This window comes from Alligator sinensis, unplaced genomic scaffold, assembly GCF_000455745.1.
Source record: "Alligator sinensis unplaced genomic scaffold, ASM45574v1 scaffold1573_1, whole genome shotgun sequence".
Lineage (NCBI taxonomy): Eukaryota > Metazoa > Chordata > Crocodylia > Alligatoridae > Alligator > Alligator sinensis.
Genome location: NW_005843202.1, coordinates 36,012 through 56,254, shown reverse-complemented (window position 1 = coordinate 56,254; position 20,243 = coordinate 36,012). Strand labels below are relative to the sequence as shown.

Genomic DNA, 20,243 nt, shown 5'->3' with positions numbered 1-20,243 from the left:
GGCAAAAACTGCAGCATATTTTAAACCATGGTTTTTGCCTCCTGTCCAATCAGGAGCAAGCAATGAGCAGTGGAGCCGCCAGGGTCCCTCCACCAATCAGAGCCGAGGAGGAGAGGTGTGGGGCATGTAGTGAAAATAGCAAGATTAAAGGAGCTGCTGCGCAATGCATTTTCAGTGCAATTTAGGTAGATCCCTACCTATGTCCATAGATTGTAATCTCAGCCTATAACCATAGACAAAAAGTGTCTTCCACATCTGTTTTGAGGCTAGATACTAGTTACCCAAATGTTAACTGAAATGCACAAATAACAGCAAAACACAATGCATTAACAAAATCATAGAGCCATAAAAATTTAAATTGTCCATTTTTTCTTTATTTATGTACTTATTGATTATACTTTACTTTTACACAAATGGTGTGTATATGCTATTACACAGTGCTGTGCAGTCAGACTGACCAGAAGGAGAGCCTGCTGTCATGAAAACAGCCAATAAGGAACTCACTGATACCATGCCACATGTCCATCTGCGTACAACAACTCTTCATGCTCCCATTGTAGGAAGTGTCAGATCATCAGAGAAAAGGTGTCCTACATTCTGTTCAAAAGCTTTGACAATACTAAAATGAAGGGAAATAAAAAAGATGTAAAGAAAATGAGAGGACACTTTTTAAGTTCAGGGGCAAAGTTTCAGAAGTGCCCAAGTGCCTTAGCACAGTGCTTCACAAACTGTGGGTCACAACCCAAAAGTGGGTCACAAGACTACTTGAAAGGGTCGTGAACACTTGCGGGGTGGGGCATGGCCAGCCCTCCTTCTATAGCAGGAGAACCCCAGTCCAGGGTGGAGGATGCCACAGGCCTCTCCTCCTCCTCCTCTCTCCAGCCGATGCTAGGGCTGGACTTGCTCCACTGCCGCTCACATGAGCTGGAGCCATTGTATTCCTGCCCAGGTGAGAGAGGGGCAACTGGGGGCCCCTCCAGCATTGCGGGGGTGGGGAGGATGGGGATGGGAACAGGGGGCTACGTGTCAGGAGTGAGGGGCACCAGAAATTTGCATTGTACAAATTGCACAATTATGAATGTGACTTGGGAGTGATGGAGGGCCACATGTTGATATTGCTGTTAATATTTCCTTGTTGATGTTGATTTATATCTTTAAAATTAAGACTGTTGAGCCAATTTATTTTGTAGTATATAATAAGTATTTTGGGGCCAAAATACTTGTATGTTTTCTACTTAAACTATTTACTGTGTCAGGACTGGTCAATGTTTACAAATGGGTCCTGGTACAAAAAAGGTTGAGAACCATTGCCTTAGGAGGCCTAAACTGTTTTAAAAATGGGACTTAGGAAGGTCTGAAAAATTATTTTTAATATTGTGACCTGCATGTGAATTGTAATGCCTTAAGTACTCTCTCTGTCTTGTTAAAATTCTTTGCAAGTTAACCAAGCCAGGTCCTAGGTCTCAGCCCCAAAAAAAGGCTAGTTACAAGGTTTTCAGACTATTAAGAGAGGCAAAGATTCATACGCACAGAAGTTTTTTTATTACTCCAGTCAATATCATTTACAGGGAAAAAATACTAATCCCTTTGAAATCACTGTGAATTTTCTAACAGATTTGAAATGTGACCAGAATTTAAACCAAATGATCTGTTTTCTGCACCTAATATATTCTGCATACAAATAATTACATTAAAAGATTATTAAGGTAGCAAAGTTAAAGAAAAAGTTAGGAAATGCCAGAATTAAGATTTCCTGCATAAATCTTAGTTCAGCATCTTATGCATATGCATTGTGATGCTGTCTTGAATTATGTGATCCCATATTTTTCCACAGGGCCTTTGCCTCAGACACACAATGGACGGTTCTCATTGAATAAGCAGACATTCTGTATTCAGTATTATGTCACTGTTCCACGTATACATATGAGGAACATACAATTAGTGGTGATAACCTGCAAAAATGTTGGTTTTGGTGGCTGGAATAGGAATGCACAAGAATCCTGGCATAGAAAGGATTATCTGTAACGTAATTAGAGACATAAAATAGTAAAAGAGGGAAGGGGTTGATTGCAAGCAGGAGGAGAAAAAAGAGGAGGAAGAGAAGAAAGACAAGAAATGCATTAACAAAATTAAAAAATTACGGTAAAAATTGCTTTCCACCGCAATTTCAGAGCAAGTCCTAATTTGAAAGCTTCGATATTAGAAAGCATGTGGGGGAGGAGCTTCCCAGGGGGTAGGAGAAATGGGCAGAAGAAAGAAGAGGAGAAAAATACCATAGCAGGTATACTGCAAGCCTCAATCCAAGCAGGGGGCATGCAGTTCAGGAAGTTCAGAGGAATGATAAATGATAGAGATAAAGCATGTTCCAGGAAGGCTACTACAGCAGACTGGGCAACTGAAATTGTATGCCACTGTATAAACAAAACCTGTTAGAGACCATTAAAAAAGGCTTGGGCAAGCAGGAGCTAAATTTAACCTTTGGCTGTTAGGAGTGGAGCAACTGCGCACAAATGCACACAAACATTTAATTTCATATAAAGAAATTAACACTTACTTTCAGTATATGTACTTAAACAGTCTTATTCCTCCTTTTCTCTTATGCAACTTCTCCCACAGCCTAAACCAGAGTAGAGAGTTATAACATGACAAAACTTTAGATCTAGACTGTCTGTCATCTCAATCAATCATCCAGTAAATGGCATTATGATATAGCTTTTACTGTCCTTGATTAGAAGTGATGACAGTTACAAATTACACTACAGTAAACTCTCCTAATGAGTGGGTAAAGACCCAGATACCTAGAGTAAAAAAAATAAAAAAACCCTATACACCAAATGGTAAGCTGTGTACAATTCTAATATTCTTAAGTGAAATGTATTCCATAAGAAACTGTAAACAGCCTCATGTTAGGTAGGAATGTTAAGGACCTCCAAACTTCTATTAAGATATAAAAACTGGTATTATAACTTAGGCTGCATATGCACGTTCAAATAACCTGGGAGAATTCTACCAGGTTTGTTTTCCTGGTAGAGAAACCCACTCAGAGCTGCATGTACAGACATTCAAATGCTAAGGATTTGAAAAGTGAAGAGCTTAAAGTGCCCATGGTCAATCCATGCTTCCCTGAAGCACAGTGTGGAGATTGCAAAGGGGGCAGGCATGTTCTGCTCTTTACTGCTGCTTGTGCATCTACATGTACAATTAATTTGACTGAACAAACTGGAGCAATTTGTGCCAGAGTGAACTACCCCCAGGTGCAGCATCGACATGTGCACCTGTGGGGGGGGCTGCTCCTACTCTGCTGCAGGATCCAGAGGGAGCTGCAGGCTCCGGCCACACCTGCCTGCAGCTATCCACAGCGCTACTTTTTAAAAGGCTTCCCTGAACTTTGTTCCTCAGTGTAGCAGAACCAGGATGCAGAGGTTATCATGCTGTCCCCTGGTGGCAAAATGGCCATAGCCTCAACTTGATTCTAGGTACTCTCCCCTCCACTCTTGTTTCCCATGCCTTGGTGTAATTGTTATATTATGAAAAGGAAGCTGCCTATTAGTCCTGTGGCAAGCACCACATCCAGCAGTGGCAGCCAAGGCACTGCATCCATGAGGCACTTGCAGACCATGGCTTCTATAATCCCTTACAGTAGGGTGCCTGGGAGGCCACCCACGAACCACAGGCTCACAGTGCAACACCAAGAACATGCACACTGAGGAGAGCTGTCAACAAACCCCAAACTTTATTTCCATCCCCAACACACTAGCAAACCCCCTCCCCCCAACAACAGACACCTCCCTCCCTCACAACAATAGACCCCACCAGCCCACACTGCACTACCAATAAAACACTCTTACCCCCATATTTATAGTATCTATTTAAAAATGTCAGGGAGGGAACAGTGGGCAGGAGGTGCCTGCGGTACAGAGCCCAGAGGGAGGTATCTGGTACGCCAGTCTTGGACACCACCACCTTGGTTTGGGATGACATGGCAAGCCTGGGGGGCTCAAGGGTTGGCCTGGGGACAAAGGTAGGAGCTCTCCAGCCTGCTCAGATCACTACCCCTCCTCTTCCACGGGGCTGGGGCCAGCAGGGCCCATGTGGGGAGCAGGCCCTATCATGGCTACTGCTCACTCAGGGCCCACATGGAACTAGGGCAAATGGTAGATGAAGCAGTGGCCCATCCACCAGCAGGTCAAGATCTGGTGCAGAGGCTGGGGTCCCTGCTCGATGCAAGATATGTTATACCTGGTGCCATGCTCACTGAGGGACCTAAAGCAGACCCACACATGGCTGCCAGGGAATCAACTAGGGCCATGGCCAGAGCCTGGACACCAGGTATGGCAACAAACATGGTCAAGGCCAGCACTGAGTCAGTGATATTGGCTGTCCTCAGTGGTGGCTGTCGCCCATCTCACCATGGCGTGCTTGTGCCCCAGGGAATTCACCAGCCTCTTCAGGAGGACATGGTACACCTCATGGTCCAACAGCTCCATGGCCTGTCACATCCCATGGAACTCGTGGGGCCAGTGGCAGTGTCAGGTCTGACTCTCCTCAAGCTGCTCCTCAGAGGCAGTGACCAGCTGGTCAAGGAAAGCTATCCAATCCTGGCTCCAGCACTGATAGAGTCAGTGCATGTGGAGCACACCAGCAGAGGCTGCAGATGGTTTGGGGTCCCATCTCCCCTAATGCCAGGTGGTTCTCCCCCAAGTCCAGCAACTGGTTCTGCAGAGCAAAGACAGAGAAGCTACTTGTGAGAGTTTGCAGAATTTCAGTGGTAACATGCATTGAAAAGAGGGGCAATGCACTGCCTGCTCTCAATTTAGGGGTTGTATGGGCACAGGCACACAGGGACCACTGTAAGTTGCCAGGGTGGTCTCTGGCATGGCCAGCTGCCAGGTAAGCCTTCTCTCCCTACTTCCACAGTAGGGGCAGGTGGGCCACTTGCTGCACATAGTCTGTCTTCCCTGTACCCTACCCAGGCCAGGCCCTACCTGATCCCTCCCAGCAGCTGCCAGAGCAGCTCCAAAGCAACTCCCCACCTTCTCCTCCGTACAGGCCAGGCACTTCAGTCCCATGCCACTGGGCCTGTGGCACCCAAGTCCTGGGGTTCAGGGGCTCCCACCTGGCTGGCACACAGAGCTGGTGATGTCCCTCACTTCCTCCTTCCCCCTAGTGGGCCACTCCAGAGAGGCGCCCCAGGCCAGGGCCCCCACCATACATGGGCTGTGTCCAAAGCATGTCAGAATCACCCAGGTGCACCACAACGAAATGTTTGAGTGCTCTGAGGGCTGCCTGACCCATTATGCCCTGCTGCTGCTGATCACAACCCCTCAGAAGCAGCTGAGAAACTGGTGTGGGGCTCTGAGCTTCAAGGGTGACCCAGGCTAGCCCATGCTTGCCCACAACATGCACCACCACCTGGAGGGGTATCTGTGTGCTACAAGTGCCTGACCCCTGTGGTTGAGGAGTCGTCGTTGCTGCCATTGGTGAGTTTTTCCGCATGCGACAGGCCCCTGGCTGGGAGCCCGCTGGGTGCTCAGTAAAATTCTGAACTGCCTCCCTGCGTGTTTGTGTGAGGAGAGGGGGCTCCAGTGGTTGTGCAGGAGCTCAGGCAGGCAGGGCAGGGAGAAGGTCCCTCATCCACCATGTGAGGGACCCCTAGCTCCAGGCGCACAGCCCAGGGGCAGCCAGGTGAGCTGGCGCAGGCACAGGTAGCCACAGCACCACCACCCCCTCTGGCCCTGCTCCCTGTGTGAGGCTTACTGGGTGGGTGTGGCAGCTGCTCCCAGTGGTCAGATGCTGTCCCTGGCCACAGAGATGAGGTCCAGATGGCCGATGCATCTAGGGCAGCAAAGCATGGTCTGTGACCGGCTGGGCAGTGGCCCTGTCCGGCGATGAGCCGGAGCTGGCATCTGCAGGGAACATCCCCACCCCTGTCTTCCTCACTGGTTGACTGCTGCCGGAGTAGCCAGAGCAGGTGGTGGCCCAGGCTGCCCAAGCTGCTAGGTGAGGCTGAGGGTGGGGAGCATGGCAGGGCATGGTGCAGCAGCCACAAGGTGGCCTCCCCCAGAGAGTCCTCCTGGCCTGTGGCCCCTGGCACAGGCTCCTCCAGCCCACCCATGGTGAAGAACATGTGAGGGGCCTCGCCAGGGTCCATGGGGGCCAGGATTCTCTCAAGCTTAAGGAGGAAGGGCATGGTTCTGGGGGAAGCCCCAGATTGCCTATTATGGACCCAGATGCAGAGATATGGTAGCCTCAGAACCTTGGCCTTCACCCAGCACTGGTGGCTGGACTGCCAGTGACTGCGCTCCTGCATCTGCCAGGCCATCTCCTCAAACATGTGGGCATTGGTCCACGTAGCATCGACAAACTGGCATTAGACCGCCATGTCCCCCCCCCACAAATGGCTATGAGTTCAGTAGTCTCATCATGTGTCCAGTTGGGCCTCCGCCCCTGTGTGTCAGTGGGTATGGGGCCCAACATGGCAGCGGCTAGGAGCAGGCTCTGTGGGTGGCAGCAGGTTCAAGGAGGCTCCGGTGGGTGGCAGTGTCAGCAGCAAGATTGGGAAGTCTGGTCCGGGCAGTGGGTGGTGGCATCTGGCAGTGCTGGCGCAGCCCAGGGTTTGGGTAGGCTCTGGGTGCCTGCATTGGGTGGTGGAGGAGCTAGCTGGGGCACAAAACTGCTGAAGCTGCCAAGGTTGACTGGGTGCAATTTACACCCACAGTCAGTGTCTACAAGTGCATTTAATTGCAGTTATTTACTCCACCATAAGATAGTACTTGTCCTGGACAGTACTATCTTATGGCAGAGTTAATTAGTTTACTGCACCTAATAACACCACATGTGTTGACAGCGATACTTTACTGTAGAGCTAATTAGTCTTCTCCGCACAAGTGCACGTGTAGACACGCTCACTATCTCACTAGGAGAGAGAGGAGGGGATGTTGGAGTGCTATGTTCTCTTCTGAGTCAAGCCATGGAATGTACAGAAATTCGCTTTTCCAGAAGAAACTCTCCATGGAGTGATTTAACCCTCCCTAGTTGTTCCACGGTTATTCTTCTCCTGGAGTGGCAATTTTTACCATGGGAGAAAAAGCCTAAACATCTGTACACTCGTGGTTTGTCCTGGGAGAGCAGTGACTCTCCCAGGAAAAACTGAATGCCTGTACCAAGCCAAACCCACTGGATTGCTTCTTAGATCTGGGTTGCCCCTGCAGTTGTGCAACAGTTTTTTAAGTGAGGTTAGACAGTCACTTAATCACTGTACCTCAATTCTCCCATCTACACCAGGGCTGCCCACCTGCCTAACAACTGATTCCCCACATTGCTCTCCCCATTGCTGTTGCAGCTAGAGACTCTGGGCTTCCCCTTCCTCTTCCAGCTTTCACTGCCTGTCCCTGTCCCACGGGCAGGGACAGTGCACTGCAGCACAGCCAAGGGGAGAGAGAGGGGGAAAAGAGGGGTGAGCCTGGAGCCATGAGTTGTGTAGCAGTTGGGAGGAGGCAGGGGTGGACAGGAATCTCCAAAGCATGCAGTCTCAGGGGGGCCAGTGGATCACTGTGGTACAGCCCATGGATGTGTGCCACTGCTGGTTCAGCCTGCTGAGTACTGAACCCCTATATACTTAGAAGTCGACAGCCCTGACACAACTGAGATAAGTTTGTCAGTCCTACCTTTCAGCTTATCTAGTCTCTCATCCCTTGAGAGGAAATTCTAAGATTCTTTCCTGCTTCCTAGAACAGTGGTTTTCAACCTTTTTAGACTCAAGGGACCCCTAGGTAGACTCAAGGCACTCCTCAGAAAATGTCAAATCTTAATTTTCACTCATTTCTTGACTACAGAAAGCACTGGAGCAATTCTTCTGTTGCAAATAACTCAGAAAGACCATAACAAGTTACAATGTTTTGAAACCATGGATTCCTCTCCTCTCCAGGATCTAGACACTACTAAGCAAAGCAGCAAACCACTCTGGCTATATTTCTGTTCCACTACCCCCAAAGCAAGGTCTTACTTCTCCCTGACTAATAAGGGAATTCTTCCCTTTCAGGTTTCATCTCAGCTCCCATCTTTTCCTAGATGATGTCAGGAGCATCATTTATATTGTCTCCTGAACAGTCACATGACACTGACCTGACCTCTCTTTATTATGTGTTCCACCTGGAACAACAACTCCCAACAATTCCTAGTCTTTAGGAAGATACTTCCCTGTAATATCTTCTGGGTTTACAGGCCAGCACTCAATTATATTAATGCTCAAACCGGCTGGAGAATAGCTTTCCTGAAGGAAAGACCCTTAACACATTTTTCTTTCTGTTTATATCTTTGGGTAGCAACTAAATTTTGGGATCTCATATAGGTCAAAGTAGCTCTGTTCACATATTTATTTTTCTGTAGGCTTGTCTTATCTTTTTTCTCCTGGTATAAAGAACACTAAGAAAACTAACATTTTTGGCTTTAGCAGCCCAAGAGTAAAAGAAACATGTATCTTGGGAAATTCATATGGCTCAAAATTCAGCATAATTGATTTTAGCATAGCACTTAAATTTGACCTCTAAAGCTTTTAAGTAGACTGTAAGGATGTCTCATAAAGCTATTTACTCTTCTGAAAGTGCAGAGTAACAGACATGGTAGGCCCCTGTGAGCAATCTAGTGGGAAAACCTAAGTTTGAGGATTTAATCACCCAGAAGAGAACCATGGAAAAACAAGGAAGCAATAAGACAAAAACACTGAAATTCTGAAGGCTGGAGGTCCAAGCTAGATTTCATAAGGGAAGAGGAAGATGAAGTATTCTGCTAAGAGAAAGCCAGCTGATAAACTGGGACTGCCAACAAATCATGGCAGGCACAAAAAGAATGCAAGTTCATATACAACTACAGCTGCAAATGAACCACTAACTTATTTAATACGTTCAATCACTAAATTTGCAGCACAGGCATTAAATAGCTATCAGCCATGAAAGATGTTTTGATTACAGCTAAATTCTATATTTTCTGTTATTTTAAGGTATTACATTGGAGCTATTGTTCAAAAAAAGATCATCTGATATGAAGCCAAATACCAGGCACACTATTATAAGTCACAGTAGCAAATTGCCCATCATGAATGATGGTGGGGAGGGAGGGGGTATGGAGGCAGGCAGGGACCGAGCATTGCCACCCAGAGGCCTGCGGTGCCACTGCTCCACCTCTGGCCCCATGTGCCCTAATATAGGTTATGGTTAATGATATATCATCATATAATGAACAGACACAGTGGAAGAGTTAGCAAACACTAAAGAGAAAGTGGTCTTGTCTTTGTACTCACTACAGCAGAGTTCATCATTTTAAAAAATTAATTTTTTTAGTATTGTTTCTAATTTCAAATAAGTTGTTTAAAAACAACCAACCAACCAGATCTGTCCACTGGGCTAATAATAGGGAAGAAATGTATGGTTATAAGCTACTTGAAAACTACTGCAAAATCCATTTAGTAATGTGTTTAACAAACCAGCTTTATTATGCAGAGTCAGTCTGAAAAAACTGTTGAGTAACAACAGCTATCTAATCACAAATTCTGATAAACTTTGAAAGGAACAAGCCTGAAAAATCATGCTAACAAGGGACATGAGCTCAGTGTAAAAGTCCCTAGACTGCCATAGATTTAGAGAGCTGAGGAAATTTTACTCCTCCCTCCCCAGTTCAGCTTTAAAACTCTCTGATCTCTCCACTGACTCCCTCAGGCTGGGTCCAGGAGCAGAATGGATAGGCTCTGGAAGGGCTTGCAAAGTTTGACATAGTCTTTGGCATGAGGGAAATAGGTCACAAGTGCAGGGCCTTCACAGGGCAAAGGATGATGGAATTAAAAGGGCCTCTAAGAAGTATGCTTCCTACCACAAACAAAGTTACATGTGATTCTGCAAGGCCCCCACTACTGCAATATTAGGCACCACTTTGGTGACTTGCAAAAATAGGGCTTTTGTTTTGCAATGCTCAGCCTCCAGCACAGGAAGCCAATGTCTGGCCTGTGGGATTCCCCATAGGTTCAAAAACTGGGAGCAAGTGAGCAGGAACAACATTAGTTTCTCCCAGAAGCACAGCAATCAATAATGCCTCCCCCTCCCCAAATTTCTACACCTGTGGTCCAGATGACGTTGCCCCTGTGAGCTGGACTGTGCTGATGTGCAGTTGCTCTATGACCAGAACTGGCACACAGGATCAGGCTGGTGTGGGATGGGGTATGCCAGATGGCACCCATGAATTGACTCCATGCACCATCTCATACTGCATTAGGCCCATGGACTGACCCTGCACATGGGATCCACCAGACCTGTGGACTGGCCCTACACCACTCATCTGGCCTGCAGGTCTGGAAAGTTTGAGCATTACTCTAGAGCAAGGATCATGATGTCTGTCCCAACATATTCCAATAGCATGTCAGGTTCCCCAGAGTCATGAGTCTGGCTTGGAAATACTAAGCCTTTTTTAAAACTGACCTTTTTGAATATTTTTAATGCATCTTCTAATTTTTGGGACATCAAAGTGGACCTACGTCATATTTTCCTTGAGACCAGGGGGGTTTGAAACCTACTTTTTTAAAGAATGGAAGTTAAGATTTTTTTTTTTTCCAGAAGTGGCAATTTTATATGAAACAAAATATCATAGGAAATGGCAACACTTGTGTAGAGCAAGGAACACAGTGACACCTCAACACCAGATTGGAGTTATTTAAGGTGCTTCTGCATCACAAATAAATAACCATTTTGTATTTCAACATAGGAAACAAGTGACAGATAAATATTTGCAAGTGTGCCTGAGCTTCTATTCAAAACACCTTAAAACAAAATGCACTTCCATATTTGGGAACAATAAAAAAGTTGCAAAACTAAAACCATATACAAAGTATACATTCAAACTTTGCTGCTTTCAAAGGCAGCAAGTACAGATAAACTACAAGGATAACATATGGTTTGGATATGCATGTGGTTTACATCTGTTAATGGTTAATTTGTTCAAGCTTTACTTTGCCCACAGTGGAGTTCTAGAGATGTAAAGATAAAAGTTAAATAAATGAGCCGCATTTTAAAAAAAGAATGGAGTAACAGACCTAAAATCATAAAGGTCAACTGACAAATCACCCAGCTGTCATCAATGCAACTAGCAAGCAATGTTCTTCGTTGCAAATACTGGTCAGAGAACTAAATTTTAAGCCTAATTCTAATCAGAATATGCAGAGCTACCATACACGAGTCACTTAAGCACACAGCCTCAGTTGCCCACTTCTTTAAAACATAGATAATGGTATTTACATACTTCACTAAATAGTTATTTTTACTGTTTATGAAATTCAGTATAATTGCACATGCCAGTCATTAGCAGAAGGTGGGATTATGATTTAGAATTTCCTGGATACACCATTGTACTTCATCCCAGAGGTCACATGAGTTGATGGCCAAAACCTCATTTTCTAGCAAAAATGTATGCATTTTTCTCACTGTTTTACATATTTATACATGATAGTTTTAAACATTTGGTATTTCATATCACTGTACAAATTGCTATGAACATAAAAACAGAAAAATGTCACTAAGTCAGTTTCATAATGAACGTTTCTCCCAACTTTAGTTAAGAAATTAACACCAGGATTGGCATGCAGTGGGCGCATCTACACGACACATTTACTGAGCAGGAGACTAATTAGCTGCACAGTAAACATCACGTGTCTACACGTGTGTTTCTATTAGGCTGGAATAACCTTATTTACTCCACAGCAGGATAGTACTTGTAAATACAAGTACTGTCCTGCTGCAGTAAAAAACTCTGCAGCAAAAAAACTCTGCAGCAAAAAACTTTCTGCTGCTGCAGTAAAAAACTGCAGCAATGCATGTGTAGATGCTGCCCCAGTTGGCTGGGGCACAAGAGTGCTTCAGTGCGGGAACTGCTTGCCAGCTAGCCCTGCACTGAAGTACCCTTATGCCCCAGCCAGCCACTCTGCAGCACACTGAGCTGGGGTGAGCAGCCCCAGGCTGGCAGGCCTGGCCCCCTGCCTGGCCTGCCAGCTGGGCTTGCTCTGACTTGGCTCAATGTGCTGCAGTGCTGGGCGCACGTGCAAATACTGTGCCCAGGAGCAATAAGCTCCAGAATTTATTGCTTTGCATTAATTGCACATATAGATATGCTCAGTCAGTGTAAAAAAGCACTAAATGCTCAGAGCAGATCTGGGTTAACAGTTGCTATGAAAAACTTAGCTTTGAATTTCTAGACTTCAGCATGCTTAAAATCATAAGTACAATATAACAATACAGTAGTTTACAGCATTTAAAACACCTTACTAGATTCAGAGTTAGAATAACTGCCTAAACCTCAGTCACACAAAGCTATCCCCTTTCTCCAAAAAATAACAAAAATGCTGTATAAGTTATTGAATATCCAATGAACTCTTATCAGAAGCTAACTTTGAAATTCCTAAATCTGAAATTGCTAAGAACAATTATTACAGGTAATAATTGTTGGCTGCTGTTATAAGGACATTGCAGGAAGAGCAAAAACTCCCCATAAATATAACTTTACACTTACATGTACTACACTTTTTTTAAACACCCTTTTCCCCCTGCTACCACTGTTGCATGACCTCCTTTGAAAGGTACATCAGGGAATAATATTTAGAGAGTCTGAGCAGGAAACCAGGAAGTAGAATGATTTGATTGTATTCCCAACTCTGCCATTTCCTCACTGTGAACTTTGGGAAATTACTTAAACTTTATGCTTTATTTTACCTATCTGGAAAACAGAGAGATATTTATCTGCTCTACAGGGCTACTAAGCTTAATTAATAAGCTGTGTAGAGACACCTATCAAATCCTTGCCTGTAAGTGACTGTCCATAATTAATAGTATTATTACTATGATGCTTTACAACATAGAAATTCTGATTAGAAAAAAACCCCTACAATAATAGCAATTACTTCCTGTCTTCAAGAGGAACTTATTTTATCCCATGGTTTTTCTCCATAAACTACTTCTTCTCTCCCCAGGGAAAAGCTACAAAATGCTTAAGTAATAGGGTACATCAATGGACAGAGTGGAAGTTCAGGTTCTTTCTTGTGCAGGGGCCAGATGCCTTTTATTTTAAGTGGGAAAAATAATAAAATCAAGTTTAGGATATTTATGTTGAAACTCAATCCTCGTGGTCTTTTGACATCTGATATTTGGGTGTTGAATATTGCCATAACCCTCCTGGACCCATCAGTATTTGACAGCCTTATAGGATTACCAGGGAGGTTTTGCAGCAGTAGGCTAGTAATTTAAAACCAGGCCTCCTTATATTGTGCTTATGAATACAAGCAGATGTGTACTCACCATTCCCATACTTGAGCAACACTCCTTGAGCCCCTGAACTTAGTTAGAGCACTGCCTGAGAGAAGGATTACTCAGGTCTGCAAAAGATGTCTAGGTTTACCTGGATCATCCAGGCTAAGTACAGACAGTCAAAAAGCCGGAGGCTGAATCAGTTCAGTTTCCGCAGGTTTCTCTAAACTGTGTAGATTGAACCAATAACAAAGTGAACTGACATTCACTTTTGAAACCAGAAGGCAGCCAGACCCCTGAAGTGGCCCACACCAGAAGTTGGGGGGCACTGGTGCATGCCTCCCAGCCACTGCAGAAGGCACTGGAATGCAGCTGAGCATGGGCTCATCCTCAATCAGCTGCTCAGCACACACACCCCAAAACCTTGCTGTCCCCTCCAGGGGGACAGCCTGGGGCTTGCGTGATCCCCCTGACTCAGTGGGGATTCCCCATCCCTGGCAGGGTCCCAGATCCTTGTCCCTGATGCAGAGACGGCATTCCCCACCTTCCCACCCCTTATTATGGTCTGGCAGGGCCTAGCCCTGCTCCCACACTGGTGGGAGGTGAACAGTCCCTTCAGCCTGGGGCAGTGAAAAGCTCAGCAGAGGGGGTTTTCCCCTGTGCTTTTGCAGACCCCAGCTGCAGGTGTTGTTGGACCCCACTGGGGGTCTGGTGCCAGGCTGAGCAGGGGCGTTCCTTGCTCTCCCCCCCCCCCCGAAGGCAAGGGCAGCTGGCAAGGAGACAGGACTAAGGGAGCCCAGCCCTGCTCTCTGGGCTGCAAGCACGGGTTGGGGGAGCTGATCCAGCAGAAGGGGCTTTCCCCACCATGCCACACCCTACCCTGGGGGCATGGTGCTGGGCCAGACCCTACCTGGGGGGCTGGTGCTGGGCTAGGTGGGTGCATGCCCTGTCCCCCCACCCCCCCAACCCCTTGGAGGCAAGGCAACTAGCAAGGTGGAGCTGAGGGATCCCAGCCCAGCTCTCTGGGCTGCAGGAAGAGGTGAAAAGCCCAGCAGAGGGGGCTTTCCCTCCCTGTGTGGTGCAGACCCAGCTGGGGTCCCATACTAGGTAGATACATTCCCGTCCCCCCAGCTTCTCAGAGGCAAGGGCAGCTGGCAGGGGGGGGAGGGGCTACATCGATTCCAGTCCCAGCTCAAGGGCTGTGGAGGTGGAGGCCATAAGCCCAACAGAGGGGGCTTTCCCTCCCCTTGTGCTGTGCAGACCTGGGCTAGGCGGGGCCTGGGGTCACTTCCCTGCCCCCACTCCTGCTTTGTTGATAGGCAGAGGCTAAGGAGCAGCAGCTTTATTGCCTCAGCTTTGTGACAGCATAGGGGTGGGGCCAGCGCTGCTCCACTGGAGCAGACTGCACAGCCCAGGGCTGCCAAGCATCCTGGGATGCTGGGGGACTGTGAGTTAACTTGAATCTGGAAGAGATCTGGGACAGAAGTTCCATAACTGATTTAGGTCAAACCAGTGCAAGTCTGATACTACAGCTGACCAAGTTTATCTGAAACTGGTTTCTGCCATTTTGGAAGTGGTTTATGTGCACCGAACTTCTGTTCTGTCATAAATTTAAGCTGGTTTCTGATCACTTAAGTCAGTTTATGTGTAACTTCTGTCCCTATCCCTATAGAAGGCCATGATGTAGAATAAAAGAGTAAGGAGCCCGCTTGCCAACTTATTCATATGACTGACACCTAACATCTGAACCAGGAAGATGGTTCCCTAATGTCCCACTAATTTTCAATCTTATATGCAATAAATGAGCACCCAACAGTCCACTCCAGATTTCCTGTTTCTGTTGTATTTATTAATGATGAAAGCTCCATAATGTCAGTAAGAGAGGGCTAGAGGCAAAGCAGACCAATTATTAGAAAATACATTGCATTTCTCCAAGGACTGTGATACCCAACAAAATCACAGAAATGTCTGGTGCATTTATATCATGGTGGCAGCATTCATTTGACTTCATAATCCTCTAGTCTCAGAACCAGTCACATGATTGAAACCACTTCAACTGTATGAACAGAATTCTTTGCATGAGCCCTTTCCTGGGTATTATTTCCCCTTGTCTGCATGTGTTGCATAGTTGTCAGCAAGCATGTCTACACAAGAAATTTATGGAGGAACTAATTAGCTCTGAAGTAAAATGTCAATGTCTACACATGCGGTACTATTGGGCCACAGGAAACTAATAAATGTTGCCACAGGATAGTACTGCCCAACACAAATACTATTCTACAGCAGTGTTGTTTAGTGCACTGCAATGCATGTGTAGATGCTGATGGGCTGGCTAGGGCATGAGAGTGCTTCAGTGCAAGGGCTGCCTGCTGCAGTGCTCCACATTGGAGCACCCTCATGCCCCAGCCAGCCCCTCTACAACACATTGAGCCAGGTCAGAGCAGCCCTGGGCTGACAGGCTGAGCCCCGGAACTCCCTGCCAGCCAGGGCTGTTCCACTCTGGCTCAACATGTTGTGGTCCTGGGTGCATGTTCAAACACAGCACCCAGAAGCAATAAACTCTGACGCAAACCGCACTGGAATTTATTCAGCTGCCCTAATTGCCCACGTAGAAGTGCCCCGTGAGGACAATATAATAAATAACGCTGTCAAACACGTAGCCTTTGGAGAGAGGAAGAAATAGCGTGACAAAAAATTATGCAGCTACTAATAATGGCTGCATATCCTCAACCTATAAAATTCCTAAGGCTTCTTAATATTATTTTTGTTTAATCAAAGCAAGCAAGATGTGTTTACTTGCCATTTTAAATCTATTGTCAAACTTATTCCAATTTTAGACAAAAGCTAAGTGATTACATCATGGGTGTCTATATGTGCAATTAATGTGAAGTAACAAACGCTGGAGCAGTTTGAGCCGGAGTAAACTACTTCTGGGTGCAGCATCTACACATGCACCCGCAACAGCAGCAATTTGAGCCAGGGCAGAGCAGTTTAGGACAGGGATGCCCCTACGTTGCTCTGCCCCACTACAGCAGCCAGGGAGAGCTCTAGGCTCCAGCTGCAGTCACCTGCAGTCACCCACAGCCACCATCCCTGTTCTTTCAAAGGCTGCCCTACACCGTGTTCCCCAGCCACACACTTCTCTAGCCCCAAGCAGTATACAGCTTGCTGACACAGCCTTCCACAACACTGTCCCGAGAGTCTATGTCCAGGATGCCATGGATGCCCCTTGCCTCTGTAGTGGGTTCAAGCCACAGGGGTGGCGATGATGTCCTCTGGTAACTGTGTGGCTCCTGCCTGACTCTGTCTCTAATGTGGTCACTACATTGTTTTTATTGAAGGGAGGCTGCCCACAGACCTTAGAGAAAGCCTAAGCCCAATCAACTCCTCAATGGGTCCCTCCTGGACCCCACCAGTCTCGATCCAACCCCCACCCTCTTGGCCTGGCAGTATCCCTGCAAGGTACCTATAGTCCTAAGGGCAAATTGTGTGTGGCTCCATTCCTCCCCTACACCACAACCCAAGCTTTGTGGGTGTTATCCCTCCAGGTGTTAACTTCTCTTAGATCCTCTCAGGAATCTCACACCCTCTAGTTCTCTCTGTCCTCTATCTCTGGGGCATCCAACCCCTCCCTATTCCCTCACACAGTCCCTCTTGGAGACTTTAGACCCTCTAAACCCTCACTCCAACTCTTCCTGGCCAGCGGGTCTTCTGTTCAGCTTCCTGACTCAGTCCCTTCTCTGGGCTGGGAAACCCTTTGTACCCCGCTCAGATCCTTCTCTGGGCACTGTTCCCTTAATTCAGCCCTTCCCCTGGGCTGTGGAACCCTCTATGCCCCACTCGGCCCCTTCTCTGTGCTCGTAGGCTCTATTCCCTTTTCCTCTATCCCCACTCATTCCTTTCTCTGGGCTAGGGACCCTCTATATCCCTCCTCAGCCCCTCCTCTGGGATGGAGAATTCTCTGTAGGCCTTGAGTCTACCTCCAGCAGGGCTCAAGGCCTGTAACTCAATAATTCCGATACAAAACAAAGGCCCCTTGCCTGCATAAACATTTTATTCTCTAACCCAGGTAATATCCTCTGGTTCCCAGGCTTGCAGAGTAATTCTGCTTCCCCTACCTTCTTGGGTCCTTCAGGAGTCCTTCTGCCCTGCTCCAGAGAACTTTTCTCTTTAGGCTCTCAGGACTAGGCTCTCTGACCAGCTCAGGCACTGGGCTTGTGTAGCCCCAACCAGGCCTTCTTCTGGTCAGGTGAGCCTGCAATCAGCCCCCTCACCACTTAAAAGCTGCCTCTCAGGCAGCTTCTCCCCTTAAAGCGTCAGGCACACCATAGTGCCCTGCTACACCCAGCACCCAGCAGCGGCAGCCAGGACACTGTAGCCACAAGGCGCTTGCAGCCCATCTCCTCCACCACCCTTCGCAGTAGAGCACCTGGGCAGCTGCCCACAGACCCTGGGCCCACAGTGCAACACCAAAGACACACACACTGCAGACAGTTTTCAACAAACCCCAAACTTTATTTCCATCCCCAACACACCAACAGACACCCCCCCCAACAACAGACCCCCCTCCCAACAACAGACCCCTTCCCACTCTCCCAACAACAGACTCCCTCCCTGCTCCCTCCCAGACACCCTCCCTGTCCCCTCCCAACAACAAACATCATCCCTGCTCCCTCCCAATAACAGACCCCCTTCTACCCTCCCTCCCAACAGCCCCTCCCCCAACCCCAATGCGCACCACCAATAAAGCGCCCTTATCCCCATGAAACTATTTACAGGTATCTATTTACAATTGCCAGGTGGGAAACAGTGGGAAGGAGGTGCCTAGGGCATGGAGCCTGGAGGGAGGCACCTGGCATCTGAGCCTCCAGCACCTCAGGTCTGGGCACCACAGGGCTCCCAGCAGGCCAGGAGCTGGCCCAGGGACTAGGGAGGGTGCTATCCAGCCACGCCACCTCCTCCTCATTTGGGCTGGGGCCTGCAGGGCCCACGTAGGGAGCCAGCCCCGCCACAGCCACCTCCTGCTCAGGGTCTGCAAGGAGCCAGGGCAAGTGGGAGATGGCAGGCACAGTGGGGGGCGCAGGCACCAGGATCTGGTGCAGAGGCTGAGGGCCCTGCCTTCTGTAGGTTGCACTGTACCTGCTGCCACACTCACTGGGGGGCATGAGGCAGGCCTGCAGGCGGCTGCCAGGGGCCAGCTGGGGCCGGGGTCGAGGTTGGGGCCTGGACACTGGGTGTGGAGCCAAACATCGCCAGTGCCAGCACAGAGTCAGTGACACGCTGGTCGTCCTCAGCAACAGCCGCTGCCCGTCGCACCACATCACGCTGGTCCTCCAGGGCCTCCACCAGCCTCTGCAGGAGGGCATGGTGGGCCTCACTCTCCGCCCGCCGTGCCTCACGGTCTTCACGATCTGACCGCTCCATGGCCTGCCACATCCTGCGGAACTCTTGGAGCCAGCGGCGGTGCCAGGTCCGACTCTCCTCGAGCTGCTCCTCGGAGACGGTCACCAACCGATCGAGGAGAGCTGTCCGATCCTGGCTCCGGCGCTGACGGAGCCGGCGCATGCGGAGTGCACCTGCAGAGGCTGCAGGTGGCCTTGGGACCCCATCTCCCCTAATGCCAGGTGGTTCTCCCCCATGTCCAGCAGCTGGTTCTGCAGAGCAAGGACAAAGAGGCTACTTGTGAGAATTTGCAACATTTCAGAGATAACATGCATTGTACAGAGAGGCTGTATGCTGTCTGCCCTCACTTTGGGAGTTATGCACACAGGCAACCAGGGACCATGGTAAGTTGCCCAGGAGGCTCCTTCCACAGGTGGCTGTCAGACGAGACTTCCCTCCCCGCTTCCACAGTGGGGGCAGGTGGGCTGCTTGCCGCAAGCAGCCTGCCTTCCCCATACCCTACCCGGGCCAGGCCATGCCAGCCCCCTTACCCCTCTCCTGGCAGCTGCCATGGTGGCTCAAAATCAACTCCCCTCCTTCTCCTCCCTACAGGCCAGGAACTTTGCTCCTGTGCTGCCGGGCCGGTGGCACCCAGGTCCTAGGGGTCAGGGGCAACAACCTGGCTTGAACATGGACCAGGTAATACCTCCCACCTCCCTCCAGCAGGCCTGTCCGGGGAGGCACCCCAGGCCAAAGCCCCCACTGCATGCAGGCTGCGCCCCAAGCATGGTCCTGGTCAGAATCACCTGGGCATGCCACAACTAACTGTTTGAGCACTCTGAGGGCTGCCCGAACCACTATGCCGTGCTGCTGGTGATCACAATGGTTCTCCAGGAGCAATTGAGAACATGGCACAAGGCCCGAAGCTTCGAGGGTGCCCCAGGCAAGCTCATGCTTCTCTGCAACATGCACCACCACCTGGAGGGGTATCTCTGCCTACACTACAAGTACCTGACTTGTACCTGCTGCCTACACTACAAGTACCTTCAGCCGAGGAGGAGATCACCACTGCCATCGACGAGTTTCTCCGCATGTGATGGGCCCCTAGCTGCCTAGCTGGGAGCCTGTGGGGTGCTTAATAAAGTCCTGAACTGCCCCCTGCCTCCCTGCATGTTGTGGGAGGGAACTCCAGCAAATAGGGGGGAACTTGGCCAGGCAGGAGGAAGGAAAAGAAGAGGAGGGGAGGGTCCCCCACCCCCGCGTGCAGGATTGCTGGCTACAAGTGCACAATGCGGGAGCGGGTGGGTGAGCTGATGCGGGCACAAGTGGCCACGGCTCCCTCAGCCCCCGGCCCTCCTTCCTGTGTGGGGCTTACCGGGCGGGTGTGGCAGGGGCGCCCCGCGGGCGGGGGCGGGTGAGGCCGCGGAGATGAGGTCCGGCTGGCCGATGCATCCAGGAGCGGTGAGGCGCGGCAGGTGGCCGGCCGAGCAGTGGGCCCCTCCCGTGACGACCCGGAGCTGGCGTCTGCAGGGGACATCCCCACCCTGTCCTCCTCGCTGGTGGGCCGCCTCTGGAATAGCTGGG

The 20,243-nt window shown here is 48.9% G+C and overlaps 1 protein-coding gene across 1 annotated transcript; it reads right to left on the bottom strand.

Annotated features, from left to right (window-relative positions):
- Nucleotides 1-364: 364 nt before the first annotated feature.
- Nucleotides 365-20,238, bottom strand: LOC102379646 (translation initiation factor IF-2-like; the record flags this gene model as incomplete). Its single annotated transcript, XM_025194420.1, is given in 5 exon segments — nt 365-619; nt 2,555-2,617; nt 18,433-18,931; nt 20,035-20,076; nt 20,079-20,238. Coding segments are annotated over 4 exon segments (762 nt in total), but the record flags the coding sequence as incomplete, so codon positions are not given.
- Between the last annotated feature and the right edge of the window lie 5 nt (nt 20,239-20,243).